General features: G+C 45.6%; 2 protein-coding genes across 8 annotated transcripts in view; both read left to right on the top strand.

Annotated features, from left to right (window-relative positions):
• The first annotated feature begins 1,125 nt into the window (after positions 1 to 1,125).
• On the top strand, positions 1,126 to 12,845 carry LOC115173497 (DAP3-binding cell death enhancer 1). Of its 2 annotated transcripts, XM_029731630.1 has the most exons (11): positions 1,126 to 1,332; positions 8,139 to 8,256; positions 8,521 to 8,623; positions 8,796 to 8,940; positions 9,150 to 9,317; positions 9,808 to 9,893; positions 9,981 to 10,199; positions 10,352 to 10,513; positions 10,635 to 10,727; positions 10,850 to 11,003; positions 11,131 to 12,845. In XM_029731630.1, the coding sequence occupies exons 1-11, from the start codon at positions 1,302 to 1,304 to the stop codon at positions 11,361 to 11,363; spliced, it is 1,512 nt and encodes a 503-aa protein (XP_029587490.1). In that variant the 5' UTR covers positions 1,126 to 1,301; the 3' UTR covers positions 11,364 to 12,845. The 2 variants fall into 2 exon arrangements, with proteins under 2 accessions (XP_029587490.1, XP_029587499.1); XM_029731639.1 differs by lacking the exons at positions 1,126 to 1,332; positions 8,139 to 8,256 and having other exon boundaries at positions 8,546 to 8,680.
• A 3,139-nt stretch (positions 12,846 to 15,984) lies between these two features.
• LOC115173470 (amyloid-beta A4 precursor protein-binding family B member 2) overlaps positions 15,985 to 27,865 on the top strand; it is a 47,792-nt gene continuing 35,911 nt past the window's right edge. For 4 of the 6 annotated variants that reach the window (XM_029731605.1, XM_029731587.1, XM_029731596.1 and 1 more), the window contains exons 1-8: positions 15,985 to 16,152; positions 20,461 to 21,715; positions 22,476 to 22,675; positions 23,100 to 23,225; positions 23,782 to 23,867; positions 24,045 to 24,102; positions 24,913 to 25,059; positions 25,632 to 25,759. In XM_029731605.1, the coding sequence (XP_029587465.1) occupies positions 20,509 to 21,715; positions 22,476 to 22,675; positions 23,100 to 23,225; positions 23,782 to 23,867; positions 24,045 to 24,102; positions 24,913 to 25,059; positions 25,632 to 25,759 (1,952 nt within the window). In that variant the 5' untranslated portion in view covers positions 15,985 to 16,152; positions 20,461 to 20,508. The other 2 variants (XM_029731577.1, XM_029731566.1) reach the window with 2 other exon arrangements.

The raw sequence follows: 27,865 nt of genomic DNA, 5'->3' as shown, positions 1-27,865 counted from the left end.
ACCGGCCGCAACCGCAGAACTCTCCAGAGGGTGGTGCGGTCTGCCCAACGCATTCCCGGGGACACACTGCCTGCACTCCAGGACACCTATAGCACCCGATGTCACAGGAAGGCCAAAAAGATCATCAAGGACATCAACCACCTGAGCCACGGCCTGTTCACCCCGCTATCATCCAGAAGGCGAGGTCAGTACAGTTGCATCAAAGCTGAGACCGAGAGACTGAAAAACAGCATCTATCTCAATGCCATCAGACTGTTAAATAGCCATCACTAGCCGGCTTCCACCCGGTTACTCAACCCTGCACCTTAGAGGCTGCTGCCCTATATACATAGACATGGAATCACTGGCCACTTTAATAATGGAACACGTCACTTTAATAATGTTTACACACTGCTTTACTCATCTCATATGTATATACTGTATTCTATTCTACTGTATTTTAGTCAATGCCACTTCGACATTGCTCATCCTAATATTTATATATTTCTTAATTCCATTATTTTACTTTTAAATTTGTGTGCATTGTTGTGAACGGTTAGATACTGTACTGCACTGTTGGAGCTAAGAAGACAAGCATTTCGCTACACCAGCAATAACATCTGTTAAATATGTGTATGTGACCAATACAATACAATTTGATTTGTTACTGTATTGTTGCGCTTTAATATTTTCTTAACTCTTATTTTTCTTAAAACTGCATCGTTAGTTAATTAAGGGCTAGTAAATAAGCATTTCAAAGTCAGTTTTACTACACCTGTTGTATTCGGCGCATGTGACAAATACAATTTGATTTGATTTGATTTAGTTCTCCGAGTGGTGCAGCGGTCTAAGGCACTGCATTGCAGTGCTAGAGGACGTCACTACAGACCCTTGTTCGTTCCCAGGCTGTGTCACAACCGGCCCTGATCGGGAGTCCCATAGGGCGGCGCACAATTGGCCCAGCGTCGTCCGGGCTAGGGGATAGGCCGTCATTGTAAAGTAGAATTTGTTTGGCTTGCCTAGTTAAATAAATGTTAAACATTTTTTATTAGATTTGTTCTAACCATGACAGCCGCTAGATGGCAATGTGTAACCGCAAACAACCTTCTTGCATCATTTCACGTTTTGCTATTTCCGGGTGACGTTGCCCGCCACCTTTCTAAATAATTTGTGACTGTTCAATACATAATATTTCTATTTAGCTAGAGCTAACGTTACTGTACTCATGGAGAGAAAACTCCCCTGAATATTTTTTTAAGAGACTCATTTAGCGCAATTATGTACAAATATTAATCTTGAGACTCGCTTTAAGACAACGAAACATGTGGAGAGTTCAAGGGTTCGTTGGAAGAGGTAAACTTAATATCATTAACAATTTTATCCATTAACTTTAGCTAACGTTAGCTAGCCAGCCTTGTTTATGCACTGGGGTCGAAGTTTGCTAGATTTGTCTATAGAAGTGTAATATTGTTTTATCTAGATATGCAAATCAATTAGCTGTCCAGCTAGCTAATATTTGATTTGGCCTGAGAGTAACGTTAGTGTTGTGCGCACGAACTAAAATCATTGACATGCTTGCAAGCTCGTAAGTTCTCTAAAGTTCTAGAATGCACTAACTTATGCAGGAAGTCTGTTTTTAAAACTGGGGCAGATCATGCTCAGTTTATGCGTATACCTTCACCTAGCCGATTAAGCTCAACTCGAATCGTTGACTGGAAATCCGACGGAGAATTACATAGAATTCTACGTCGGCCAGACATTTTGAATAAGGAAAGTTATCTCACGACCTCTACAAGCCAGAATGTTTAATGAAATTATATGTTAACATACTTTACCGGTGCGGTTGGTCCTTTACCGGTTGTCGGTGCGATTGGTCCTTTTGGCGGAAATAATACGAAACAACATACCCACAGCAAAGTACACCGAACAAAAAGATAAACATAAGAAGAAACAATTCCAAAGATTTTAGTTATAGTTAATATAAGGACATCAGTCAATTGAACTAAATTAATTAGGCCTCATCTATTCATTTCACATGACTGGGAATAAAGACACTTTTGTATATATTGTTTATGTAGATTTGGCTATTTCAGCCACAGACGTTGCTGACCGATGTATAAAATTGAGCACACCGCCATGCAATCTCCATAGACTTACATTGGCAGTAGAAGGGCCTTACTGAAGAGTTAAGTGCACTTTCAACTTGGTACCGTCATAGGATGCCACCTTTCCAGCAAGTCAAATTGCTGCCCTGGTCAACTGTAAGTGCTATTGTTGGGAAGTGGAAACATCTAGGAGCAACAACGGCTCAGCAGTGAAGTGGTAGGCCACACAAGCTCACAGAACGGGACCGCTGAAACATGTAAAAATTGTCTGTCCTTGGTTGTAATTAGAGGTTGACCGATAATGATTTTTTTCATCGCTGATACCTATTATTGGAGGTCCAAAAAAAGCCGATACTGATTAATCAGCCAAATTATTATACATATTTTTTATACACTGCTCAAAAAAATAAAGGGAACACTTAAACAACACAATGTAACTCCAAGTCAATCACACTTCTGTGAAATCAAACTGTCCACTTAGGAAGCAACACTGATTGACAATACATTTCACATGCTGTTGTGCAAATGGAATGGACAACAGGTGGAAATTATAGGCAATTAGCAAGACACCCCCAATAAAGGAGTGGTTCTGCAGGTGGGGACCACTGACCACTTCTCAGTTCCTATGCTTCCTGGCTGATGCTTTGGTCACTTTTGAATGCTGGCGGTGCTTTCACTCTAGTGGTAGCATGAGACGGAGTCTACAACCCACACAAGTGGCTCAGGTAGTGCAGCTCATCCAGGATGGCACATCAATGCGAGCTGTGGCAAGAAGGTTTGCTGTGTCTGTCAGCGTAGTGTCCAGAGCATGGAGGCACTACCAGGAGACAGGCCAGTACATCAGGAGACGTGGAGGAGGCCGTAGGAGGGCAACAACCCAGCAGCAGGACCGCTACCTCCGCCTTTGTGCAAGGAGGAGCAGGAGGAGCACTGCAAGAGCCCTGCAAAATGACCTCCAGTAGGCCACAAATGTGCATGTGTCTGCTCAAACGGTCAGAAACAGACTCCATGAGGGTGGTATGAGGGCCCGACGTCCACAGGTGGGGGTTGTGCTTACAGCCCAACACCGTGCAGGACGTTTGGCATTTGCCAGAGAACACCAAGATTGGCAAATTCGCCACTGGCGCCCTGTGCTCTTCACAGATGAAAGCAGGTTCACACTGAGCAAGTGACAGAGTCTGGAGACGCCGTGGAGAACGTTCTGCTGCCTGCAATATCCTCCAGTATGACCGGTTTGGCGGTGGGTCAGTCATGGTGTGGGGTGGCATTTCTTTGGGGGGCCGCACAGCCCTCCATGTGCTCGCCAGAGGTAGCCTGACTGCCATTAGGTACCGAGATGAGATCCTCAGACCCCTTGTGAGACCATATGCTGGTGCGTTTGGCCCTGGGTTCCTCCTAATGCAAGACAATGCTAGACCTCATCTGGCTGGAGTGTGTCAGCAGTTCCTGCAAGAGGAAGGCATTGATGCTATGGACTGGCCCGCCCGTTCCCCAGACCTGAATCCAATTGAGCACATCTGGGACATCATGTCTCGCTCCATCCACCAACGCCACGTTGCACCACAGACTGTCCAGGAGTTGGCGGATGCTTTAGTCCAGGTCTGGGAGGAGATCCCTCAGGAGACCATCCGCCACCTCATCAGGAGCATGCCCATGCGTTGTAGGGAGGTCATACAGGCACGTGGAGGCCACACACACTACTGAGCCTCATTTTGACTTGTTTTAAGGACATTACATCAAAGTTGGATCAGTCTGAGTCAATTTTGAGTGTGACTCCAAATCCAGACCTCCATGGGTTGATAAATTGGATTTCCATTGATTATTTTTGTGAGATATTGTTGTCAGCACATTCAACTATGTAAAGAAAAAAGTATTTAATAAGATTATTTCTTTCATTCAGATCTAGGATGTGTTGTTTAAGTGTTCCCTTTATTTTTTGAGCAGTATATTTTGTAATAATGACAATTACAACAATACTGAATGAACACTTTTATTTTAACTTAATATAATACATAAATAAAATCTATTAGGTCTCGAAGAAATAATGAAACATGCTCAATTTGGTTTAAATAATGCAAAAACACAGTGTTGGAGAAGAAAGTAAAAGTGCAATATGTGCCATGTAAAAAAGCAAACGTTTATGTTCCTTGCTCAGAACATGAGAACATATGAAAGCTGGTGGTTCAATATTCCCAGTTAAGAAGTTTAACTTGTAGTTACTACAATAACTACTTGTTATTATAGGAATTATTTTTCTCTATACCATTTGTGTTTCATATACCTTTGACTATTGGATGTTCTGAATAGGCACTTTAGTATTGCCAGCCTAATCTCAGGAGTTGATAGGCTTGAAGTCATAAACAGCATTGCTAAGAGCTGCTGGGACAACACAGTAAAGTTTGAATGAATGCTTACGAGCCTGCTGCTGCCTACCACCGCTCAGTCAGACTGCTCTATCAAATCATAGACTTAATTATAATATAATAAACACAGAAATACGAGCCTTTGGTCATTAATATGGTCAAATCCGGAAACTATAATTTCAAAAACAAAACGTTTATTCTTTCAGTGAAATACGGAACCGTCCCGTATTTTATCGAATGGGCGGCAACCCTAAGTCTAAATATTGCTGTTACATTGCACAACCTTCAATGTTATGTTATCATTATGTAAAATTCTGGCAAATTAGTTCGCAACGAGCCAGGCGGCCCAAACTGTTGCATATACCCTGACTCTGTGTGCGATGAACGCGAGAGAAGTGACACAATTTCCATAGTTAATATTGCCTGCTAACATGCATTTCTTTTAACTAAATATGCAGGTTTTAAAAAATGTGTATTGATTTTAAGAAGGGCATTAATGTTTATGGTTAGGTACATTCGTGCAACGATTGTGCTTTTTTCGCGAATGCGCTTTTGTTAAATCATCCCCCGTTTGGTGAAGTAGGTTGTGATTCGATGATAAATTAACAAGCACCGCATTGATTATATGCAACGCAGGACAAGCTAGTTAACCTAGTAATATCATCAACCGTGTGTAGTTAACTAGTGATTATGTGAAGATTTAAGTTTTTTTTTATAAGTTTAATGCTAGCTAGCAACTTACTTTGGCTCCTTGCTGCACTCGCGTAACAGGTGGTCAGCCTGCCACGCAGTTTTCTCGTGGAATGCAATGTAATCGGCCATAATCGGCGTCCAAAAATGCCGATTACCGATTGTTCTGAAAACTTGAAATCGGTCGACCTCTAGTTGCAACACTCACTACCAAGTTCCAAAAGGCCTCTGGAAGCAACGTCAGCACAAGAACTGTTCGTTGGGAGCTTCATGAAATGGGTTTCTATGGCAGAGCAGATGCACACAAGCCTAACATCACCATGTGCAATGCCAAGTGTTGGCTGGTGTAGTTTAAAGCTCGCCGCCATTGGACTCTGGAGCAGTGGAAATGTGTTCTCTGGAGTGATGAACCACGCTTCACTATCTGGCATTCCGATGGAGGAATCTGGGTTTGGCAGATGCCAGGAGAACGCTACCTGCCCAAATTCATAATGTCAACTATAAAGTTTGGAGGAGGAATAATGGTCAGGGGCTGCTACAGCATACAATGACATTCCAGATGATTCTGTGCTTCCAAATTTGTGGTAACAGTTTGGGGAAGGCCCTTTCCTTTTTCCACATGACAATGCCCCCGTGCACAAAGTGAAGTCCATACAGAAATGGTTTGTTGAGATCGGTGTGAAAGAACTTGACTGGCCTGCACAGAGCCCTGACTTCAACCCCATCGAACACCTTTGGGATGAATTGGAACGCCGAATGCAAGCCAGGCCTAATCGCCCAACGTCAGTGCCCGACCTCACTAATGCTCTTGTGGCTGAATGGAAGAAAGTCCCCGCAGCAATGTTCCAACATCTAGTGGAAAGCCTTCCCAGAAGAGTGGAGGCTGTTATAGCAGCAAAGGGGGGACCAACTCCATTTTATTGCCCATGATTTTGGAATGAGATGTTCGACGAGCAGGTATTCACATACTTTTGGTCATGTAGTGTACCTTAAAAAAAGGTAGGGGCGTGGATCAGAAAACCAGTCTCTATCTGGTGTGACCGCCGTTTGCCTCTTACAGTGCGACACATCTCCTTCACATAGAGTTGATCAGGCTGTTGATCGTGGAATGTTGTCTCGCTCTACAATGGCTTCTTGAAGTTGCTGGAAATCGGCGGGAACTGGAACACACTGTCGTACACTTCGACCCAGAGCATCCCAAACATGCTCAATGGGTGACAGGTCAGGTAAGTTTGCATGCCATGAAAGAACTGGGACATTTTCCACTTCTAGGAATTGTGTACAGATCCTTGCAACATGGGGCCATGCATTGTCATGCTGGAACATGGATGTGATGGCGGCTGATGAATGACACGACAATGCGCCTCAGGATCTCTTCATGGTATCTCTGTACATTCAAATTGCCATTGATACAATGCAATTGTGTTGTCCGTAGCTTATCCTGGCCCATACCATACCCCCACCGCCGCTATGGGGCACTCTGCTCACAACATTGACATCAGCAAACTGCTCTCTCACACAACTCCATCTGCCTGGTACAGTTGAAACCAGGATTCATCCGTGAAGAGCACACTTCTCCAGCGTGCCAGTGGCCATCAAAGGGGAGCATTTGCCCAATGATGTCGGTTACGACAGAGAACTGCAGTCAGGTCAAGACCTGGTGAAGACGACGAGCATGCAGATGAATGTCCCTGAGACAGTTTCTGACAGTTTGTGCAGAAACTGTGCAAACCCACAGTTTAATCAACTGTCCGGGTGGCTGGTCTCAGATGATCCCACAGGAGAAGAAGCCAGGTGTGGAGGTCCTGGGCTGGCGTGGATACACGTTGTCTGCAGTTGTGAGGCCGGTTGGACCTACTGCCAAATTCTCTAAAAGGACGTTGGAGGCGGCTTATGGTAGAGAAATGAACATTAAATTATCTGGCAATAGCTCTGGTGGACATTCCTGCAGTCAGCATGCCAATTTCACGCTCCCTCAACTTGAGACATCTGTGACATTGTGTTGTTACAAAACTGCACATTTTAGAGTTGCCTTTTTATTGTCCCCAACACAAGGTGCACCTGTGTAATGATCATGCTGTTTAATCAGCTTGTTGATATGCCACACCTGTCAGGTGGATTGATTATCTTGTCAAAGGAGAAATGCTCACTAACAGGAATGTAAACAAATTTGTGCTCAAAATTTGAAAGAAGTAAGCTTTTTGTACCTATGGAAAAATGTTCACTTTACATGTTGCATTTTTATATTTTTGTTTAGTATATAATCACAAACTTTTCAAAGCACTGGTAGTGTATTCCGATTTCTATCACCTTAAGCAAGCGCACAAGATAAAAATAGATTCACGAGATGCATGCATACTTGCAGAGCTCATGCAAATGTTTATGGTTATGTGCATGCTTCAGGTGACAGGAAACACGAATGCACTATCAGTGCTTTGAAAAGTTGATGAAATTCTACTTACCTGTGCATATTATATTGTCTCGTGGACAACCGGTGAAGTACGTTAAAATATCAGTTTATTCAACATTCTGACTTGTAGAGGTCGTGAGAGGAAACTTTCCTGAGTCAAACGCTCATTTCTGCCCGAAGATGAATTCTATGCAATTCAACGTCGGGTTTCCAGGCAACTCTAATCGTGGAGTTGAGTTCCGTTGGCTAGTCTCCACCGTGCCAACCGTGATCAGCCAGCCTGTTTTGGTCTCAGCTGGTTGGGGGTCTGTTTACAAAACATTGACTAACCAACCGCTGCTGTAACCTGTTTAGTGACACCTTATGTTTTGTGGTTTGTTTGAACATCCTTATGACGATAAAGACCTGTGTTGCACAGAAAACACAACTACTTAAGACTGCCTCCTATTAAAATGCATATGAAAAAAGGATAATGCTTGTGCTCTGCATGTGACTTTAACCCACTATTAAATGTGCAGCAAAAATGCAGATGGTATCAGCAGTATCTTCCAGGCTAACTCAATACAACCCATCTTGCCCCCCCGCCCCCAGTTTTTAGCCGGTGCCATGGCAACGCCCCCCTGCGCCTGTCTCAGAATCATCACGTGGAGGATGAGGTCATCCACTCCTCCACCTTCCTCTCCTCCGGCCAGCACTCCCCCGACACCAGGTACCTCATCCCTTCATTTTCCTCGCTCCTCGCTCACCTTGCAGCTGGTTGCATCATCCTGTGGGCCCTGGCCTGTCTCTGCTGTGCATGTAGACTGCTGTTGGGGGGGGGGAATGGGGACAAACACCCTCTCTCGTGACTCTTTTGAGGCTCCTGCCGGGATGGCTTAATACAACTCTACAAGTCTATAAAAATGTCACTCATATCACCTATTTTTTTTTCTCACTCTTTCCACTTTTTCCTTTCTCTTTCCATCTCTCTCAGCTCTCAGAAAGGGGAGGATGGAGACAAGAGGTGGAAGAAGAGGACCTCTCAGTTTTGCTACGATGGGCTCCAGCGCTACACTGCCCTGGATGCTGTGGGCTGGGTATGACCTGGCCACGAAACCAACACGCAGTCACAAACGCATTACCCAACATTCCCAGTAAACCGTCACTCTTCCACCTAAAATGTAGACTACAGACACGTTTTCCCAAATTTGCAAGCATGTGTTTCCCTGGCGATGGTGAAGTTGACGTATGACCTTTCTCTTTCTCTAGGGGGCAGCTGCCGTTCTGTTGATGCAGATCTGTAGGAGGGTCCACTCTCAGGTCTCCTTTGGGGCCGAACCCAATCCCAACACGGGATGCCTGGCCGTACAGGGTACCCTGCAGAAGTTTGACTTCCGCGTCCTACTGGAGATGCGTGAGTTATGCCACAACCACTAGAATCGCAAGCAATTCATCCAGTGAATGATTTTAAGGTGTGACATTCAGATGGATGTGGAAACTCTGAAACTCTGTGTGTGTGTGTGTGTGTGTGTGTGTGTGTGTGTGTGTGTGTGTGTGTGTGTGTGTTCTAAAAGTACATGAATGCAGAATGAGTCTGATCTCCATCCGTTTGTGTACGTCCAGTGTCTCGCTGTGATGTGCTGCCCAGAGGGAGGAGTGTGAGCTGTCTGCCGCAGAGACAGCAGGCCCAGCAACGCAGCACCAGCGGTAGTAGTAACAGCTCTGACCAGCTCCATGGAGACGTGATCGCTGACGGCTTCCTCGCTGACCGTCACCACTCCTCTGGAAGAGGTCAGTCTCACATTCTACCTTCAAGAGATTAACATCACTTTATTGGCCAATTGCAGACGAGGTCTCAACCAAAATGTGACTTTATTTGACGCTTTTAACCCGACCTCTCCGAACGACACACACACAGGTTTTGGAGAGGTGCTGTTGTTGTGGTGTTTAAGTGCCTTTCTCAATGGCATCTAGGATTTAATACCAGCAGCCCTTGGTTGCCAGCTCACTTCCTGCTAGACTTTTCCCGTCGGACCCGGGATTCGAACTGGCAACCCTCCGGTTGCTGGCTCTCCTCTCTAGGCTACCTGCCGCCCTTTACATTCTAACAGTGTTTGGTCAGGGTAACTATATTTCTCTTATGAATCAATGAAATTGTACTCATATAGTTATTAGAGTTATAGTTTGTCTTTACATATTCATGCCTACCAGATTACTTGATTTAAAAACACAGGCCTAAACGCATGCATACATTTTAGTCTTGAATCTTCCCATGTTACAGAGGAGACGTCCTTCTCAAAGTCCACCCATCCTGAAGACAAACGCAGAGCCACAAAGCGAGAACCGCCTCCGCAGCAGAATGAGCAGGTATGTTTTTAGGCTGATTCTCTGTTTAACTCCTGTCTGATTGTGAAGCGGCTTCCTGTTCATGACCTCTGATCCTGTGATCTTTAGGATGCTCTAGCAGGGGCGGCCCAGAACCTCCAGCAGGTGGCCGACTCCAGCGTTCCTGTAGTCCTCAACATCATCGGTCTGGAGAGTGCTAAGACTGGGGACTATAATGCAGCCTTCTCCTGTTTCCTGGCCTCAGCCAGACGGGGTTACTGCAAGGCCCAGTTCAACACTGGAGTCTGCTACGAGAAAGGCTGGGGAGTAGGCAAAGACGGGGAGAAGGTAAGAAACACTTGTAACTCACACATACACACTGACACTCACACAATCAAATGTACGACACACAGTCCAAATCTGGACTTTTAACATTGGCGACATTTGTAATTCTCTGTCCCATTTCTCTCATGACTCCCCTCATCGTGTTCCCTCTCCAGGCTCTTCACTTCTACAGGCAGGCAGCGTCTGGGGGTCACAGTCAGGCTCAGTACCGCTGTGCCAAACTCCTCCTCAGCAGCAGAGGGCAGCAGAGCACACAACAGGACCTGGACTCAGCCATCAGCCTGCTGCAACAGGCTGCCTCAGCTGGACTGAAAGAGGTGAGTGAGAAGGAAGTGTGTGTTATGACTGTGTAATTGGCCGAAAAGACGACATTGAAAGTCAATGATTTTAAGTCGTCTTATTCTGTCTTCCTGTTTCTCTCGTTCCCCTCTCTCTCAGGCCCAAGTGTATCTGGGTTCCCTGTTCTCACAGGAGCCAGTCAGAGACGGCCGTAAGTCGGTGCACTACCTGAAGATGGCAGCAGAGAGCGGAGTGAGTGACATCCTCTACACTTAAACTCAACAACTGTCATTATATCTCACTCATCCATCATAACCTGTTCTCAGTTCAGTGTCATGTGAATCATATGTGTGTTTCTCTATCGGTATGTGTAGGACAGCAAGGCCCTGCTGTTCCTGGGCCAGTGTTATGAGAGTGGGTTCGGGGTGCCTCAGTGTTTCAGAACAGCAGTAGGGTTCTATCAGCGGGCTGCCCAGGCAGGAAACAGCCAGGCCAAGACCTTACTGACGCCCCCGTGTGGAGTGGAGGGTAAGAATACACACACTCTCACTCAATTCAGATTTGCACTTAGCCTATTTGCCCTAAAACCTCTTATTTACACTAATCTGAATGAAGTACAATCTTATGATATGATCTCCCTCTCTCCCTCTAGAAGATGCCGTCCTGCGCTCTGTCCGCTCTTGTCCGTGCTTCTCCGTAGTGGACCGTCTGCGGGAACCACTCTCCACCCTCACCTCCCCTGTCCCAGCCTCCAGTGGCCCCACCCTCCCCCTCCCACACTCCTGGAGCACAGGGAGCATGGGTCCCCCTCCCACCCTGCCCTCCCTCCCCCTCCACCCCCCCAGCTCTGAGGGGAACGCCGTGAGGTGGACTCTAGGAGTGGGATAGTTAGCGCACACAGTCGTGACTTATGAATGTCGTTGTGATTGGATAAGGATGAAAAGGGAAAGCATGGTCATATGTTTAACCACTTGGTTGTGTCTCACTGAGGTTACTTTCTCACTGTCAGCACTTATAACTGGATGTGTATATGTGTTGAGGAACGTGTGTGTGTGTGTGTGTGTGTGTGTGTGTGTGTGTAAGTATGGGAGACGGCAATACATGTCTGAAAGATATGCATGTGAAATATGAGGTATGGCTTTACCTGTTGACTTTTCCTCAATACCTTTATTAGTGGTTTTCCAATGTAATACTCTCATGGCACAAGCTTGGCCAGTTGTGGTACAATAAACTGCCCTATGGGTAGAAAGATGGAATTGAGATATACTTTGTGGCCAGTTTCTTAGGTACGCCTATCTAGTACCGGGGCAGACCCCCCCCTTTGCCTCCAGAACAGCCTGAATTCTCTGGGGTGTGGAAACGTTGCTCAATTGGTATCAAGGGATCTAACATTTGCCAGGAAAACATTACACCACCGCCATCCGCCTGTACTATTGAGACCAGGCAGGGTGGGGCCATGGACTCAAGCTGTTTACGACAAACCCTGACTCTGCCATCAGCATGACGCAACAGGAACTGGGTTTCGTCGGACCAGGCAAAGTTTTTCCACTCTTCAGATGCAGCAGTGTTGGTGATCCATTGGAGTTGCTGCTTCTTGTTTTTAGCTGATAGGAGTGTTCGCTTGCACGCCTGTTAGCTTGCACGATTCTTGCCATTCTCCTTCGACCTCATCAACGAGCTGTTTTCGACCACAGGACTGCTGCTGACTGGATATTTGTTTGTCGCACCCTTCTCGGTAAACCCATGAAAATCCCAGAGATACTGGAACCAGCGTGCCTGGCACCGACGATCACACCACGCGCAAAGTCGCTTAGGTCACTCGTTTTGTCCATTCTAATGTCAATCGAACAGTAACTGAATGCATCAATGCCTGTCTGCTTTATAAAGCAAGCCACGGCCACGTGACTCACTGTAGGATGAACCATTTTTGTGAATGGAGTGGTGTACCTAATTAACTGGCCACTTAGTGTCACGTGTGCCTTAGCCTGCTATGCCTCTAAGTACAGTGTCTTTGGTGTTTACTTGACCCTGTTTAAAGTACTGTCTATACATGGCATACAGTTAGGTTAGAAGAATGAATGAAAAGTGATTTTATTTTTGTCCTTTTTCAGAATAAGTTTATCATGAACTACCAACAATGTTGCCATTTATTATCAGGGCTTAACTATCCAACTCTGTCCAGTAATTGAAAACATAAAGATACTCTCTAACGGAGCCTGGGCTTTACCTTGAGGCTGTGTATGATGTACATGTATGTATTTTCATTCATAAATTACTGTATGTTGTATTTTCTCATGCTTTAGGAACACTACTGTTGCTGAACGCACAAGGTGTCTAACACCAATAAAAATATGAAGCTGTTTTATACAACCCAGCCTGTGTGTCATTTGAGCTGTGCAGAAAATGTCATTAAGTATCTGGGGAAACGACATTGTTGTCAAAGCCTAGAGTAAGCTCTATCGCAGACTACTCTGAGGCTACGGCTTAAGACAGGAACAAGTACAAGAAGTCCCGCTACGACCTCCGCAGAGTCATCAGATACGCAAAAGGACAATTTAGGAATAAGGTGGAATAATACTACACAGGCTTCAACGCTCGCTGCGTGTGGCGGGGGGCTACAGTCCATTACGGATTACAAAGGAAGACCCAGCCGTGATCTGCCCAACGCTGTCTCTCCTCCAGACGAACTCTTTATGCACGCTTTGACAATAACGACATACCATGCGTGAGGTTCCCCACCGAACCCGAGGACTGGCTGATCTCGCTCTCCGAGGCTGACGTGAGTAAGGTCTTTAATCGGGGCCAGACGGTATTCCACGGCGCGTTCTCGGAGCATGCACAGATCAGCTGGCAGGCATGTTCACGGTAATTGTCAATGTCTCCTTGTCCCAGTCTGTAAACCCCATTGTCTCGAGATGACCGCCATCGTTCCTGCTCCCAAGATCTCTTAAGGCTTCATGCCACAATGACTACTGCCTTGCAGCACTCGTTCTGTAATCGTGAAGTGCTTTGAATGGCTGGTTATGCCACTCATCAACTCCATCATCCCAGACACCCTAGACCCACTCTAATTTGCATACAGCCCCAACAGATCGATAGATGACGCAATCTCAATTGCACTCCACACTGCCTTCACCAACCTAGGTAAGGGGAATACCAATGTGAGAATACTGTTCATTGACTACAGCCCTGCGTTAAACACCATTGTCCCCTCCAAGTTCATCACCAAGATTAGGACCCACCTCACTCTGCAAATGGAACCTGGACTTCCTGACAGGCTGACCCCAGGTGGTGAGGGTAGGCAACATCATCTCCGCCACGCTGACCCCCAACACGGGGGCCACACAGGGCTATGTGCTAAATATCCTGTACTCCATGTTCACCCACGACTGCGTAGCCACGCACGACCCCAACACCATCATCAAGTTTACTGACGACACGACGGTGGTAGGTCTGATTACCGGTGAAGATGAGCCGGCCTATAGGGAGGAGGTCCGTGACCTGGAAGTGTGGTCCCGGGACAACAACCTCCCATCCACGTCAGTAAGGCCAAAGAGCTGATCGTGGACTACAGGAAACGGGACTGAGCACGCCCCCATCGACATCGCAGGGCTGCAGTGGAACTGGTCGAAAGTTTCAAGTTCCTCGCTGTCCAAATCACTAAAGACTAAAAATGGTCCACTCACACGCGCACAGATGGGAAGAATCCAGGTGAAAGCTATGATAGCTTATTGATGCAAGTGGTACCGGTGCATCAAGTCTGACACTAACAGGCTCCTGAACAGCTTCCATTCCCAAGCATTAAGACGCCTAAATATCTAACAGAATGGCCACACAGACTATTTTATTTATTGAACCAGGCAAGTTAGTTAAGAACAAATTCTTATTTACAATGACGGCCTACTGGGGAACAGTGGGTTAACTGCCTTGTTCAGGGGCAGAACGACAGATTTTTACCTTGTCAGCTCAGGGATTCAATCCAGCAACCTTTCAGTTACTGGCCCAATGCTCTAACCACTAGGCTACCCTGCCGCCCCGATCTATCTGAGGTGACCTTTTATTTGTATTTTTGCACTGTCTCAATGCACCCTCACAGGACTCTATGCACACACACTGACACACCAACACACACAGAACATGTGTTGTGGAAATTCATACACAAGGACACTCCAAGTCAATCTTAATATTAATCATGTTTATTCGCCAGTACGCTGGAGAAGTTCCAACCAGCTCAATGCACCATAGTACACATGTCAATCAGGAGCTCTGCCTGGGCAGTACCAGCAGTTGTCTTATATACACGTCTATACACAGACAAGTTATGTTTGCATGATTTAGCATAATTAATTACCGCTTTGTTTCATTCATGTGACCGACCAATACCTCACGAGGCTTCTTCTCTCTAAGCTGAGACCTTGAAACTGAGATATCTTTCGTTCTCTAAATAAGGTTCTGGGCGTACTGCCAAATCGCAGCTACTGATAAGTGAGGGTTCGTTCAGTCAACCACTTGCATGAATACAGAAATTGGTTTATAGAACAGCACATGAATAGAACACAGAAATGAGTTATCAGAAAAGCACAAACATTGAAATTGCCATTACACATGCACACACATTTATACTGGCTCTAGACACACTCACATACAATCTTAATTTGCGCTGCTGCAACTCTGTTTATCATATATCCTGATGCCTAGTCATCTTACCACTATACATATCTACCTCTATCACTCCATTATACCTGCACATTATAAATATGATATTGGAACTGACCCTGTAAATCGCTTCTTATTTTCTCATGTTCTTCTCATTTTTATTTTTCGTGTGTTTTTGTTCTACGTTATGTTATTTTTAGTGCTACATTGATATTGATTACTGCATTGTTGGCAAGAAAGGCATTTCACTGTACTTGTGCACGTGAAATTAAAACTCGAAACGAAACTATTAAATACATCATCTCTGCCGTTACACTAAGGGTATTAAATCAAGTGTATTTATAAAGCCCTTTTTACAACAGCAGATGTCACAAAGTGCTTATACAGAAACCCAGCCTAAAACCCCAACCAGCAAGCAATGCAGATGTAGAAGCACAGGTGGCTAGGATAGGGGAGTGTCTGTTGAGTTAAGCAATAGCCTGTGGCACTGCAACAGTTGATGGGCCTGTACTTTCTTATTCCAGATGATACATTTCTTATTGGGAGCTGGTCACTCTTGAGGGGCTGGCTCTGGCTAAAATAGTAACCACAATCACTTCTCAATCAATGACTTTTTCTATAGAAGCCAACGTTGTAGCCTACTCTAGGCAAAATCGGTGAATTGCGAGTTTTTATTCCATTAGTTAAATAACACTATAAACTATATTAGTTTTATGATTGTACTCTGGTTCTGCGTCTCTCTGCTGAATGGCTCTGTGCACACAGCGTCCAGCGCTCTGATTGGTCCTGGGAGCTCCAGAGCGACGCGACGCTTTGGGAGTTAGTGGCGCAGAGAGAGAGAGAGAGAGAGAGAGAGAGACTAGCTGTAGCGTAGCCTAGGTACCAGCACCGGAGGAGACCGGATAGAAAGTGATGTGATCTGATACGGGTAGCTACGTGTGGAAAAGTGGGCATCACTTCTCTGTCCTATATCAGTGTCGTCGTTTTAAGCGGTGGCATAGAAGCACGATTGTTCAACGCGGTGAGTGAATTTATGTACGTAAAATGTTGTGGTTGTGAGTGCGTTGCGCCGTTCGCCTTTCAGTGCGGTGATGTGATGGGGAGAATCTTGGGTGGGAGAGAGACAACAGAAGATGTGCTGCGTCTGTTATTGACACTGCCTTTGTAGCTTGTTTTCGGAATTGACAACAGATTGACGACCCTTCTGCGATATAGGACGTTCCTGCCTGATTTATATTGAAATCGGTGAGGCTACAAGGATGACGGTAAGGACAGAAATGTAGACTGCTGTATCCTACAACGCACGATAACGGAATGCAAAGGTACTCCACCCGTTTAGTGACATCTCCTTGACATGGTTATAAGTTAGAAGGTTCTATAGCCTATTATTGACGCGTTATGTTGGTGGCATAAGTACAGAATACAGTATACTTTATTATTAGGTAACAATCCAATTACTAGCTTACAACACCTTTAAAAAAAATACTAAGGCCTACCTTCAAGGCCTACACAAATTCCATTAAAGTATTTTCTGAATATTTCTTAACTGGAGTAGGCCCAAGACTGTTTCAGTAATATAGGCTACTGCACTGATCTATCAAGACAGTGTTTGAGGTGACTGTGTTAAATATTCATATTGATGCCACAGCAGCATATGTTCATCACAGCGTGTGATAGACATCACAACACAGCTCTCTTTCCTGTTTCGATTGAGATGTGTTATGTGAGCGTTGCTCTTCCATCAAACTGCGATCAAGCGGCGAAAACTCACCTACTGAACCAACCTGTGACCTGCTTTGAGTCATGAGTGCTGCTCTCACACTTGTGGCTCACCAGTATGTCAATATGTAGAGGATACCAGACGGTATCACCTCCAGTAGAGTGAATGATTGGTTATTCTCTCAACTCCAGACCCTGATTCATCCTACAGTTACTCTTTTGAGGGTTGGTTTCCCAGACACAGATGAACCCTAGTCCTGGACTAAAAAGCATGGTCAATGGACAATCTCCATTGAAATAGTCCGGGACTAAGCTTAATCTGTGTCCGGATAACCGGCCCTGAATCTTGTAGACATTTCTCAGCTGTTTAAAATGGCACCGTTAGTTGACTTCCTGTAATATGGGTAGTAGTACCATGTTTGGCAAGGTCTCATGAATGACCTACAGTGTTGGGAACACAAAGATGTGTGTGTTGTAGGATAACAGCTGAGCTGAGTGGCGATGTGAACTCAGCGTCCCTGCTGAAAATTGCTGTGTCATTGTCCTCTCTCTCTCTCTAATAACATATATCTCTCCCCTATTTGTCTCGTGCCGTTCTGCTAATTGAGACATGCAGCATCAGGAAAAACACACAATCTCAGTGTAGCGCTCTCCATCTCTGAGATTTATGCAAAGCATGCATTTGAGCATTAGCATATTGGACAGTTGTTACCTTATCAACTGCTTCCTTGTCAGTGTTGCTTCCTTGTCAGTGTTGCTTCCTTGTCAGTGTTGCTTCCTTGTCAGGGTATTTATGCTGTTCACAGCAGTTCTGCTTACCTCAGTACTAAGGAAATAGTGGGAAGATTGCATAGTGAGAGAAATGCCAAAAACTGTCCTGAAATCAGTAGCTGCAGGTATAATGTAACTTCACAGAGAGAGACTTAATGTCCTTATGAGGACATGTTTTGTGTAAAATACACTATATATACAAAACTATGCGGACACCCCTTCAAATTAGTGGATTCGGCTATTTCAGCCACACCTGTTGCTGCCAGGTGTATGAAATTGAGCACACAGCCATGCAATCTCCATAGCTAAACATTGGCAGTAGAATGGCCTTACTGAAGAGATCAGTGACTTTCAACGTGGCACCGTCATAGGATGCCACCTTTCCAACAAGTCAGTTCGTCAAATTTCTGCCTTGCTAGAGCTTCCCCGGTCAACTGTAAGTGCTGTTATTGTGAAGTGGAAATGTCTAGGAGCAACAACGGCTCAGCCGCGAAGTGGTAGGCCACACAAGCTCACAAAACTGCGAGTGCTGTCCTCGGTTGCAATGCTCACTACTGAGTTCCAAACTGCCTCTGGAAGCATCATCAGCACAAGAACTGTCGAGCAGCTGCACACAAGCCTAAGATCACCATGCACATTGCCAAGCATAGGCTGGAGTGGTGTAAAGCTCGCTGCCATTGGACTCTGGAGCAGTGGAAACGCGTTCTCTGGAGTGATGAATCACACTCCATCTGGCAGTCCGACGGACAAATCTGGGTTTGGAGGATATCAGAAGAACGCTACCTGCCCAATGCATAGTGGCTACTGTAAAGTTTGGTGGAGAAGGAATAATGGTCTGGGGCTGATTTTCATGGTTCGGGCTAGGCCTCTTAGTTCCAGTGAAGGGAAATCTTAACACTACAGCATACAATTACATTCTAGATGATTCTGTGCTTCCAACTTTGATGCAACAGTTTGGGAAAGGCCCTTTGGTTCAGCATGACAATGCCCCCCCATGCACAAAGCGAGGTCCATACAGAAATGGTTTGTCGGGATTGGTGTGGAAGAACTTGACTGGCCTGCACAGAGCCCTGACCTCAACCCCATCGAACACATTTGGGATGAATTGGAACGCCGACTGCGAGCCAGGCCTAATCGCCCAACATCAGTGCCTGACCTCACTAATGCTCTTGTGGCTGAATGGAAGCAAGTCCCCGCAGCAGTGTTCCAACATCTAGTGGAAAGCTTTCCCAGAAGAGTGGAGGCTGTTATAGCAGCAAAGGGGGGACCAACTCCTTATTAATGCCCATGATTTTGGAATGAGACGTTCGACAAGCAGGTGTCCACATACTTTTGGTCATGTAGTGTATCTGGTAAAAGTGTAGTTTACAGTATGTCTACAGTAGTCTACAGTAGTCTACTGATTGACCTTGTTGACATCATTTGTGTCATCTCTGAAAGAGGAAGAAGCAGAGAGTGGGAGGGAAGAGTTCCAAGAGCCCCACAGCTGCTCTCTGATACCAAAACAAAATCCAGAGAAGGGATGAGGGGCCCTCATGAAAAAGTGCATTGTGTGGAGGTATTTTCTCTTAAAAGGACCTCTCTCTCTCTTTTTCCAAGGGCTTGTCTTGTTTTCAAATCTGCTGTGCCCATGTTTTCCACCTTTTTGTTTGTTTACCTGTATGTGCGTGTGCGTGTGTGTGCGCGCGCATGCGTGCGTGAGTGCGTGTGTGTGTGTGCGTGCGTTCATTCGTTGGAGAGGAGTATGATTGAACTGATTTGATTTTGATTTTTGATTTGATTTGATTTGAACTGAAGGACCGAGTATAGCAAAACCAACCACTGACAGCCCTAAACTCAAAACCTTGTCTCTTCCTGACAGCATCTGAATTGACAATGATACTCCCCAGTCGCCCCTCTCTCTTTTTCTCTGTCTGTGTCCACCTGGCGTTGCTAACACAGAGCTGAGCCCCAGGGAGATGAAAGGGTCAGATAGAGAGTAGGATCGGCTCTGCAGCATGTCAGCATCTTGACCTAGCATAGCTAACAGCGTTAGCCTTGGCATGGTGCATCGGTTGTGGATTATTACATTTACAGCGCTAAGCCTCATGATTGCCAAGCATGTCCAGAAAATAGAACCCAGGTTAAAGGTTTGGCACTGTGTTTTAAACCGGCATATTGACCAGATGAGAAAGTGGGAGACCGAGGGTGTTGCTGTATAGGGGCACAGTTACAAAACTCATGGCAGAGTGCGTCGATAAAACCTTTCGCGATTGGTTCGATGGGTTGTGTTGAACAAAGCTTTTAATTCCATGCTAGTGCCATGGCAACAGATCAATGCCAGTGAACCTGATGGTCTTTATGGAGCCATACGGAGTGTCTGTATTCATGTGTGCTTCCCGTTTAGACTGGCAAAGTCATATGCTGCCTTGTCTTGTGTTTTACTCCTTATACCTCCAACTCAGTCCTGTGATCCTCCTAACTCATCGCACATGGAGAAGACGTCAGGCCAAGTTTCCTTCAAGCACTGTGGTGGATAATGGAACGACATCACCCGTATCAGATGTTGAATTCCTATGAGAGCTTGGAGCTGGTGTGTGTGTGTGTGTGTGTGTGTGTGTGTGTGTGTGTGTGTGTGTGTGTGTGTGTGTGTGTGTGTGTGTGTGTGTGTGTGTGTGTGTGTGTGTGTGTGTGGAAAACACTCTTTTTCGTAGCAGGTTAGGGGACTGAGGTTAAGGTCAGGAAAAGGGTTAGGGTTAGCGAAAATGCTCTCCTAACCTGCTACCAAAATCTTTATATCGAAGGGGTGTAAAAATAGTGTGTGTTGTACTCCTAGTGAGCCCTTTTTTCTTCTCTCTAGGTTTGCAGGGATTCCCTCTCCAGTTGAACTCTTGACCTCTCGTTACTCATGATGTCCATCCACACCCCCCCGCTCTCCCGCAGTGACTCCTCCCCTTCTTCTGTCGGCTTGGCCAATCGCAGCGGGCCCCCTGCCGCCCCTCCCACCTCCCTCAGTCTGCGCTCGTCCTACAACCAACTACTGGGCCATGACATCATAAAGGAGTCCCCTACCGCCATGGAAACGGGGAGTTCCGCCACTTTACCCAAGAGTCGCCATAGATACGCCATGACCAGTGTGCATAGCGCCATGGGACTGAGCGGCAGACGCCTCCCCACCAAGTCCTCTTCATCCTCTGCTCTCTACTCCTCCTCTTCCTCATTCTTCTCCACCAACTCCAAGCTGGCAAAGGATGGTGCCAACCTGCAGCGGAAGGCCGAGACACAGCAACAGGAGCAGAGTAAAACCAACACAGAGGTCAAAGAGCAGGATGACATCATCACCCCCATACACAGCTCCGATTGGATGGAGGGGGAGAACTCACAGGACCCGCCCCCATTCTGTCGGAGGACCAAGAGCTTTCTGGAGTTCCATGAAAAGGAAGAGGACCCACCCAGTGGAGGAAACAAAGAGGAAGACTCTCCTAGTGGAGGCAATAAGGAAGAAGATCTTCCCAGTAAGGAAGAGGAGGAAGGGGATGAGAAGCACCCCTGCCCTGAGAAAGACCAGGTCAGCTCGGATAAAGAGAGAGAGAGACCGGAGGAGGAGAAACAGACCCCAAAACAGGAGGATTACGAAGAGGAAGAGGGTGCCACTCCACCTGCTGCACAGCCTTTACTACAGGGGGTCCACTCTCCCGCCATCTCTCCCCTAAACAATCTTAACTGGGCCCAAGAGAACAAGATCCAGAGTTGCCCCCCACTTCAGGGCAGAGAGGAGGCCCTAACCCAGGCCCAGGGTCACCCACACAGCGTTGAGACGCCCCCCAAACTCCCCCGAAGTGCACAGGCTCCCCCGCCCAGAGTGATCAAGGTGGAGCTGCACCCCAACAATGAGAACCCGTACCTCCCCCGCTCTGCACCCCAGAAGCAGCCCAGGGGGGAGGAGAGCACCCCTCTTCTGCTCCAGACCCCCCCATCATCCTTCAGCCCGGAGAGAGGAGCTCCTCAGCTGGGTAGTCTAGGTACGAAAGTGGAGTCTCCCCTGGAGGATGAGGACTCCAGCTGGACCACCCTGTCCCAGGAGAGCCCCTCCCCTCAGACCCCACAAGAAATAGGTGAGAGGATTATGCACCTTCTGATTAGCTGGCTGGCTGACTGATTGTCCGTCAGCAACACGTGACAACGGAGAGCCCTCAGAGCAAGTTGTTCGGGGCGAGGGGGAGTGGGGGTTGAGAGTCACCGAGAGAGCAGAAGGAGAGAGAGTAGTGAGACGTGAAGAGATGAGAGAAAGGTAAACGGAGGAAAGGGTAGAGAGAGAGAGGGGCAAAGAGAGGAGGAGGAGAGAGGTAAAAGAGGAGAGAGAGAAGGGTGAAATGAGGAGAGGCATAGAGAGAGGTAAAGAGTGGAGAGGGAAAGAGAGAGGACAGGGGGGAGAGGAAGAGAGAGAAAAGTCAAGAGGGGAGGGAGGCCTGTGTCCTCTGGGTGCTAATACAGAGATTAAGGTTGCTATGACAACAGAACAGGATGACCACCTCAGAATTGACCTAGACAACCGTCTGTGTATTTGACCTAGACAACCGTCTGTGTATTTGACCTAGACAACCGTCTGTGTATTTGACCTAGACAACCGTCTGTGTATTTGACCTAGACAACCGTCTGTGTATTCGAGTGTGTCTAAATTGTGTGCACTGTAGTAGGTGTGTGTGTGTGTATTTGTCTGTGTATTTCTTCCTCTATCCGATTTAGTCTGCCTACATGCACAATTACGTATATCTGTGGCTACAGGTGAATGTGTGTTTGTGTTGTATTAGTGTATGTGTGTATGTTTGTTACTGTCTGTGTGTGTATTAATGTGTGTGGGGTTGTGTTATACAGCAGATGTGTGGGGTGAGGGGGACCTTCCCCCGGGCTGGCGTGAGGTCACAGACATATCGGAGGTCTACTTCTGGCATGTCCCTACTGGCACCACCCAGTACGACCGCCCTGTCTCCACCACCACCAACCAACACACACACCTCCACCCACTCCCTGACTCACAGCAGGGCGACACAGTCACCCTGAGACCGCTCAGCGAGGTGAGGCCGAACACACACACACACACCGTACTGTCTGTACACGCACTCAAACTTACACACATACACACACCACACACACACACACACACACACACACACACACACACACACGCACACACGCACACACACACGTGGGCACACTCTCACACACACACACACACACACTTTGAGTCCTGTTCCTCGAGTTCCTCTGATAAAGTCATATGACTCTCGCTCTCTCTCTCTCTCTCTTTCTCTCCTTCTCTTTCTCGCTCTCTCTCTCCTTCTCTTTTTCCTCTCTCTCTTTCTCTCTCCTTCTCTTTCTCTCCCTCCTTTTCTCTCTATTTCTCTCTTTCTCTCTCTCCTTCTCTTTTTGCCCTCTCTCTCTCCTCTCTTTCTCTCTCTCTCTTTCTCTCTCTCTTTTCCCTTCTTCTTCTCTCTGCAGCGTCCCAGCAGTTTGATATCAGACAGTTCAGTGGAACCTGTGCCCTCTCCCTCCGGGTCCTCCTCCTCCTCCTCTCCCTCTGATGTCATTCTGCCTGTCCGAGGCTTTGACAACACCACCTGCACTGTCAGTATAAGACTACACACTACGAATGGCACCACTTACACAGGCTCAGAAATGACTGAAATCATATGTGTACCTTAAAAATCAGGATATGTAATAGATAATAAAAACGAATCAATATTACTCATATAAAATATTAATCCGATATTACTGTGCCCTCTCTCTCTCTCTGTGTCTCTCTCTCTCTCCCTCTATCTCCCGCTTTCTCCCTCTCCCTCCCTCCCTCTCTCTCTCTCTCTATCTCCCTCTATCTCCCACTTTCTCCCTCTCCCTCCCTCCCTCCCTCCCTCCCTCCCTCCCTCTCTCTCTCTCTCTGTGTCTCTCTCTCTCCCTCTATCTCCCACTTTCTCCCTCTCCCTCCCTCCCTCTCTCTCTCTCTCTCCCTCTATCTCCCGCTTTCTCCCTCCCTCCCTCTCCCTCCCTCCCTCCCTCTCTGTCTCCCTCTCTCTCTCTCTCTCTCTCTCTCTCTCTCTCTCTCTCTCTATCTCCCACTTTCTCCCTCTCCCCCTCTCCCTCCCTCCCTCCCTCTCTCTCTCTCTCTCTCTCTCTCTCTCTCTAGGAGTTGAAGGACTACCCAGTCTATCCTGACCCCAGCCTGAAAGCTTTTGAAGGAGCTACTCTCCGTTATGCCTCACTGAGACTGCAGTAAAACACACATCACAAAAAATACACACACACATACACACCCAAACACACAGACATACACAGTATTTACCAGACATTCAGTAAAGCCTGTATTTCTGGTTGGCCCATTATCACATTTCTCCTTGCCTTTTCACACTTTGCTGATGTCTTTGCTCATGGTTGTCTCTCCCTCTGTAGCCCTGCCCAGTTAGATACAGTGGACCTCAACAGTGCCTGCACTGACCCAGAGGGACAGGTGAGAATTCATGAATCACTGATTGTACAAGGTTGGATTTGGTCGAAAACAATGGGATGCTAACCATGCGAGGTAATGTGCTGTCCATTGAGATGATCTCTTTCTCCGTGGCACTGCCACCTATTGGTAGTTTGGTGAACTACTGCCCAGTGCCAAGGCTCTGTGGCTGAATGGGAGGTTTTGGTGCCCCCTGCTGGATTAATGGTGTATGTACATGCTCCCCAACAGAGAAGGAGGGGTGTGGGGGGGCACACATAATACATTCTAGTTTGATGAGGAGGACTGTTGGTAGTGAGAATGAAGAGAAGGTAAAGAGAGGGAGGAGAAAAAGAGGAGGAAGAGAGGAAGGATTTAGAGAGAAAACAATTAGGCCTAATGCACCTGTGACCATGCTGACTGGGAATTGCTCTGTTGAACGTGCCACACAACTTAATCGGATGATGCAACCTTTCAAAAGTGCCGGGTGTGCGCGTGCGTTTGTGTACATCTGTGTGTGTTGCAGTCTGTGTGCATGTTTGTCCCTGTGTGAGAGTTGGAACAAAAGCCCGGGGTCTGTCCCTAAAGAGAAGAATAATGCATTGTGGTGCTCAGAGGGAGGGCTGGCTCTGGGCTGCACTGAACCACACTGCCTATTATATTTCATACACTGTCACAATACTCTCACACTCTCCTCTGCAAGTCCCCTGGACCTTATACAAACACAATTTAAAGAGAACGTTTTTCTATGTCAGGGGAGGTGTGCGTTTGTGTGTGTGTTTTTTGTATTAGTGTTTATTAATTCATTGCTCCAACTATTTGTGTGTATCTCAGTCGTTCCCAGTGCGTTCCCTGGGCTGGGTGGAGATGGCAGAGAGAGACCTGACAGAGGGGAGGAGCAGTGTGGCTGTCCATCACTGTATCAGGCAGTTGTCGTACTGTAGGAGGGACATACGAGACTCGGCAGGGGTCTGGGGAGAGGTGAGGACCTGTGGGGTGTGCATGGTGTGTTGCTTCCGTCCCTGTCCTCGCCCCAACTTGGCCTTGAACCAGGCAACCTCTGAACACATCAACAACTGCCTCCCATGAGGCGTCATTACACATCGGTCCACAACAGAGCAAGGGAAACAACTAGTTCAAGGTCTCAGAGCGAGCGACGTCACCGATTGGAACGCTACTAACGCGCACCACTAACTAGCTAACCATTTCCCACCGGTTACACAAGCTTGCGTGCATTCGCTTGTGTGCGTGCGTGTGTGTATGCACTTTGTGACATACATAGTTGTAGGACGCGCCATACAGATACAATTTGATTGATTGATGTATTGATTGATTGATGTATTGATTGATTGATGTATTGATTGATTGGTGTATTGATTGATGTATTGATTGATTGATGTATTGATTGATTGATGTATTGCTTGATTGATGTATTGATTGATTGATGTATTGATTGATTGATGTATTGATTGATTGATGTATTGATTGATGTATTGATTGATCTATTGATTGATCTATTGATTGATTGATTGATGTATTGATCGTTCCATCAGGGTAAAGGCATGCTGCTGGTGCTGCAGGACCGTGATCTGACCCTGGTCCACCCGGACGACCGTAGCATGCTCCACTCTCAGCCAATCAGCAGCATCCGTGTGTGGGGCGTTGGCCGAGACCATGACAGGTGAGGAAGACAGAGGGACATGTCTTATAGCATAGGATGAACTTTAATGTCCCCGAGGGGAAAATTATCTCTCACACAATACATGTGTGGGAAATACACCATACCCCTGTATTACAGCTGTGGGACATCTAGCGAATGAATATCCTTTATTGCGTCTATTACACCTAGTGAATATGCTGTATTGCTGTATTACACCTAGTAGAACACCTAGTGAATATGCTGTATTGCTGTATTACACCTAGTAGAACACCTAGTGAATAGGCTGTATTGCTGTATTACACCTAGTAGAACACCTAGTGAATATGCTGTATTGCTGTATTACACCTAGTAGAACACCTAGTGAATATGCTGTATTGCTGTATTACACCTAGTAGAACACCTAGTGAATATGCTGTATTGCTGTATTACACCTAGTAGCACACCTAGTGAATATGCTGTATTGCTGTATTACACCTAGTAGAACACCTAGTGAATATGCTGTATTGCTGTATTACACCTAGTGGCACACCTAGTGAATATCCTCTTTGCTGTATTACACCTAGTAGCACACCTAGTGAATATTCTTTATTATATATATTACACCTAGTAGAACACCTAGTGAATATCCTTTATTACATCTATTACACCTAGTGAATATCCTTTATTACATCTATTACACCTAGTGAATATCCTTTATTACATCTATTACACCTAGTGAATATCCTTTATTACACCTAGTGAATATCCTTTATTACATCTATTGCACCTAGTGAATATCCTTTATTACATCTATTACACCTAGTGAATATCCTTTATTACATCTATTACACCTAGTGAATATCCTTTATTACATCTATTACACCTAGTGAATATCCTTTATTACATCTATTACACCTAGTGAATATCCTTTATTACATCTCTTACACCTAGTGGCACACCTAGTGAATATCCTTTATTACATCTATTACACCTAGTGAATATCCTTTATTACATATATTACACCTAGTGAATATCCTTTATTACATATATTACACCTAGTGGCACACCTAGTGAATATCCTTTATTACATATATTACACCCAGTGAATATCCTTTATTACATATATTACACCTAGTGGCACACCTAGTGAATATCCTTTATTACATCTATTACACCTAGTGAATATCCTTTATTACATCTATTACACCTAGTGAATATCCTTTATTACATCTATTACACCTAGTGAATATCCTTTATTACATCTCTTACACCTAGTGGCACACCTAGTGAATATCCTTTATTACATCTATTACACCTAGTGAATATCCTTTATTACATATATTACACCTAGTGAATATCCTTTATTACATATATTACACCTAGTGGCACACCTAGTGAATATCCTTTATTACATATATTACACCCAGTGAATATCCTTTATTACATATATTACACCTAGTGGCACACCTAGTGAATATCCTTTATTACATATATTACACCTAGTGAATATCCTTTATTACATCTATTACACCTAGTGAATATCCTTTATTACATATATTACACCTAGTGAATATCCTTTATTACATCTCTTACACCTAGTGGCACACCTAGTGAATATCCTTTATTACATCTATTACACCTAGTGAATATCCTTTATTACATCTATTACACCTAGTGAATATCCTTTATTACATATATTACACCTAGTGGCACACCTAGTGAATATCCTTTATTACATCTATTACACCTAGTGAATATCCTTTATTACATATATTACACCTAGTGGCACACCTAGTGAATATCCTTTATTACATATATTACACCTAGTGAATATCCTTTATTACATATATTACACCTAGTGGCACACCTAGTGAATATCCTTTATTACATATATTACACCTAGTGAATATCCTTTATTATATCTATTACACCTAGTGAATATCCTTTATTACATCTATTACACCTAGTGAATATCCTTTATTACATCTATTACACCTAGTGAATATCCTTTATTACATCTATTACACCTAGTGAATATGCTATATTGCTGTGTTACACCTAGTGAATATGCTGTATTGCTGTATTACACCTAGTAGAACACCTAGTGAATATCCTCTTTGCTGTATCACACCTAGTAGCACATCTAGT

This window comes from Salmo trutta, chromosome 3, assembly GCF_901001165.1.
Source record: "Salmo trutta chromosome 3, fSalTru1.1, whole genome shotgun sequence".
Classification (NCBI taxonomy): domain Eukaryota; kingdom Metazoa; phylum Chordata; class Actinopteri; order Salmoniformes; family Salmonidae; genus Salmo; species Salmo trutta.
Note: the sequence above shows the minus strand (reverse complement) of the source record. Positions and strands in the feature narration are given on the sequence as shown.

Coding starts and splice junctions, on each gene's coding strand:
- LOC115173497 (XM_029731630.1), top strand. CDS start 1,302: ATGTGGAGAGTTCAAGGGTTCGTTGGAAGAG. Junction 8,257..8,520: donor CAGCACTCCCCCGACACCAG/GTACCTCATCCC, acceptor CATCTCTCTCAG/CTCTCAGAAAGGGGAGGATG. Junction 10,514..10,634: donor CCTCAGCTGGACTGAAAGAG/GTGAGTGAGAAG, acceptor CCTCTCTCTCAG/GCCCAAGTGTATCTGGGTTC.